General features: G+C 39.3%; 1 protein-coding gene across 1 annotated transcript; it reads right to left on the reverse strand.

Annotated features, from left to right (window-relative positions):
- Positions 1 to 559: 559 nt before the first annotated feature.
- Positions 560 to 2,116, reverse strand: LOC141041169 (protein FAR1-RELATED SEQUENCE 5-like). The gene is made up of 4 exons (XM_073507285.1): positions 1,964 to 2,116; positions 1,564 to 1,840; positions 1,255 to 1,451; positions 560 to 571 (listed from the first exon to the last, which is right to left on the reverse strand). The coding sequence occupies exons 1-4, from the start codon at positions 2,114 to 2,116 to the stop codon at positions 560 to 562; spliced, it is 639 nt and encodes a 212-aa protein (XP_073363386.1).
- Positions 2,117 to 3,306: the final 1,190 nt, after the last annotated feature.

The following is a 3,306-nucleotide window of genomic DNA, read 5'->3' on the forward strand; positions in this document are numbered from 1 at the left end:
AAGAAAAATAATGAATTTCACCAAAAATGGCAAATCTGGTCCAAACTTGTAGCAAGAAGAATTTGAAAAATTTGAACTGTGGACCAGTGGATCTTGATGGATCTAGGTTGAGGGTACTAAGGACTAGTCAGAGGAGTTTGTTTGGAATCAAAACTCAAAATGGATCTGGTGGTTCCTTTGTAAATCACCAAGGTTCAAAATAAAAGACAGAAATTGTTTGGAGGATAAAATAAATAGGAATAAAATTTCAAAGAGTTTGAGACTTGCTGGAATAGGATGCTTGGCTTGGCCCAAAGTGGAGGGAGAGGTTTTGGAAGAAATTTTTCAACCTAGGTCATGGCAAGAAATTTTTTTTGAATGAGGAAGAATCAATCCATAAGCCATATGGTTATTTTTTTTAGAAAGGATTTCAAAAACTTTCCCAAAGAAAATATTTGTGTTGAGTCAACACAAGATGTAAAACCCTCAAGACCACAAATCAATATTGAGAAGGACCCTTTTAAAGAAAATATTTGTCATAAAAAGAAACTGAGAAGGAGAGTCCCTATTTTAGAAAAATTCAAATAACCTCCTTTAAATCAAATAAAGAAAAAGCCAAATCAAAAATTTAGGAGTGTTACAACTTATCAGTATTGTATCAGCTTCATACCATGCTTAGTAGTTGCTTCATCATGGTAGTTGTTAATTAATTAACCTGTTAATGCTATGTTATTGTCTTGCCTTGATGTTTATAGTTGTTGTGAGCTTGCAAGTACATTCAATGTACTGACCTGGCGTGTCATGCCAGATTGCAGGTGATGCCATGATTGCTTGCTTGGTTGTCGAGGTTGTCGTGCGTGCGAGCTAGATCGTGTCCCAGCCAGAGTCCCTGTGGAGTGGAGTTCACCACCTTCGTCGTTGTTCCGCTGCTAGAAGTATTCCGCTGCTACGAGTTGTTTCGCTGCTAACATAGCTCAAGTGTAGTATCGCAGGCGTAGTGTCGCCGTGCTGATGTGCTTCTTTGTAACATCAGACCCTTGTATTATTATTCTTGTAGTAAGAGCTGATTTGTTCTATGCTAAGCAGTGTCGTATTCCAGAGACTTCCCCTCGATCTCTGGGCTGGAATACGGGGCATTCCGGTTTCTCTGAGCCGCGGTGCCACAACATCTGCTTGATTTGCGGAATGTATTGCATCAAGCTCTTCCACGAGCCTCTTGAGAACATAGAAGGCTCTGTCATGTTGCTGGTCACATCTCATTGCTTTCTTATTTACCATCAAATTTAGCTGCAGCAAGATGTCTTGCTTCGATAGTCTTGAGCTGCCATCCGATGCAGTTGTGTTGTAGTCCCTTGTATCAAAGGTTGGTTGTGATTTTGCAGTCTTTGTGTACCGTTTGAGGATATACTTGTCTGGAAATTTGTCAGGCTTCAGGTGGTCCAGTATGTTCATGATGTGAAGGCAGAGCAGGCCTGCATTTTGTGATGAATGCATAATACATAGTTTGTGAGCCAGCAATGAGTTTCATATTTTTGATATGATACTACTAGTTTAGCTATTTAATGAGTTTGATTTTCCGCTCACCTGTGTGTGTCCAAAGCTTGCATTCACACTCGTATATTTCATTCTCTGGGTCAGCTACAACCTGGAATTCATGCTTTGACCAGGCAAATCTGTCTTCATCATCATGGCCAACCTTGTTGTGGTAGTACACAAGGTACTTAGTGTGCTCTGCTGTAGGCTTTGCGCGAAATAGCGTGGCTTTTCTCATCCTAGTCCTCATCTCGGTGTACACGGCTCTCGTGTACTTGATAGACATGTCTTCCTCATAGCCGCAAGTTGTTTTTGTCACAGGATTGGTCTGCACATGTAAAAAAAATAAGATATTAGTCGAAGCAGAGTCATGAGTTTCAATTTTTTAAATTCAAAGTGAACATGTTGAAGGAAAACACAATATGATGGGGGTGTTTTTTTGTCTTCATACCATGCTTGTCATTGTTTGCTCGTTCTCCTTCTGCATCCAAGTTTGTATGCAAGCATTTACCCGCCTAGCAAACTTGTGTAGGTTCTGGGTCCCCTTGACAAACCCTCTCTTGAGCACGTGGTTCATGCTCTCACTTCCTTGTGTGGGAGTCATTCTGGCACAGACAATGTTCTTGTAATATGCTGAAATCCACATTTTCCTATCACTCCACAGCTGGATCATCATTTGGTGTACTTGTGCACGAGTTCAGCACAGGCAACTTCGAAGTCCGTTGGCATCAGCGGCCAGTTTAATATAGCTGTGAACTCCTCTTTGAATGTTTTATACTTTTTGTACATCAACGCTAGGTATTCCTTGTACTTCTTTAGGATGTGCCAACGGCATAGCTTGTGGACGGTTTTTGGGAATGATTGTGGTATAGCTTTCACCATCAACGAGCACTGGTCTGCATGAATTAAAAAAATGAAACTTGTTTCTTTTTTGCACTGATGGTGAACTTATGTTGTACAAGTACTTGAACTTCACAGGTAGTAGTATGACTATCTAAAAATGTCACATGTATTTTTCCTTACAGCAGTGTTGTTGAACTTCTGTGGTACCAGTGCTTGACCTTCACATTTAGCAGTATTACTAACTAATAATGTAACCCAATTTTTTCTTATAGCAGTGTTGTTGAACTTCTGTGGTACCAGTGCTTGAACTTCACATACATAACTATATTTTTCCTGAACAGGTTTCATATGTTTTTTCTTACAGTAGTGTCCTTGAACTTCTATGGTTCCTCTATTTGAACTTCACATCCAGAACTATATTTTTTCTAAACATGTGACATATAATTTTGCTTCTTATACTGTTTTTGTTGGACTTCTGTGCTAACAGTGGTTGAACTGCTTGCTTTACATTATTTTCAGATAAAACCAATGTACCCAATACAGACCCATAGACTGAAAAGATGATGAAACTTGTAGAGTTTTTTTAACTCATCTGTTAGAATGCAAGTGGGGTGCTTGTTGTTCATGCACCATACAAATGTATCGAACAGCCACTTGAATGACTTTGCATCTTCATCTCTGATCAGGGCAAAAGCAAATATCGTTGACTGCAAGTGATGATTTGTTCCAACAAACACTCCCAGAGGCATATGAAATCTGTTGGTCTTGTAAGTTGTGTCGAATGTTATGCAATCGCCGAAGTTGTGACACCCAAAATTTTATTTGGCCTTTTCAAAAATCTTTATTTAACTTGAGGGAGGTGTTTTAAATTTTTCTTCAAAGGAACCCTCCCTTTCAAAATATTTTTTTATGGCAAGGGTTTTATTTGGATTCACCCAAGACTTGATGTTG

This window comes from Aegilops tauschii, chromosome 2 (genome assembly GCF_002575655.3).
Source record: "Aegilops tauschii subsp. strangulata cultivar AL8/78 chromosome 2, Aet v6.0, whole genome shotgun sequence".
Lineage (NCBI taxonomy): Eukaryota > Viridiplantae > Streptophyta > Magnoliopsida > Poales > Poaceae > Aegilops > Aegilops tauschii.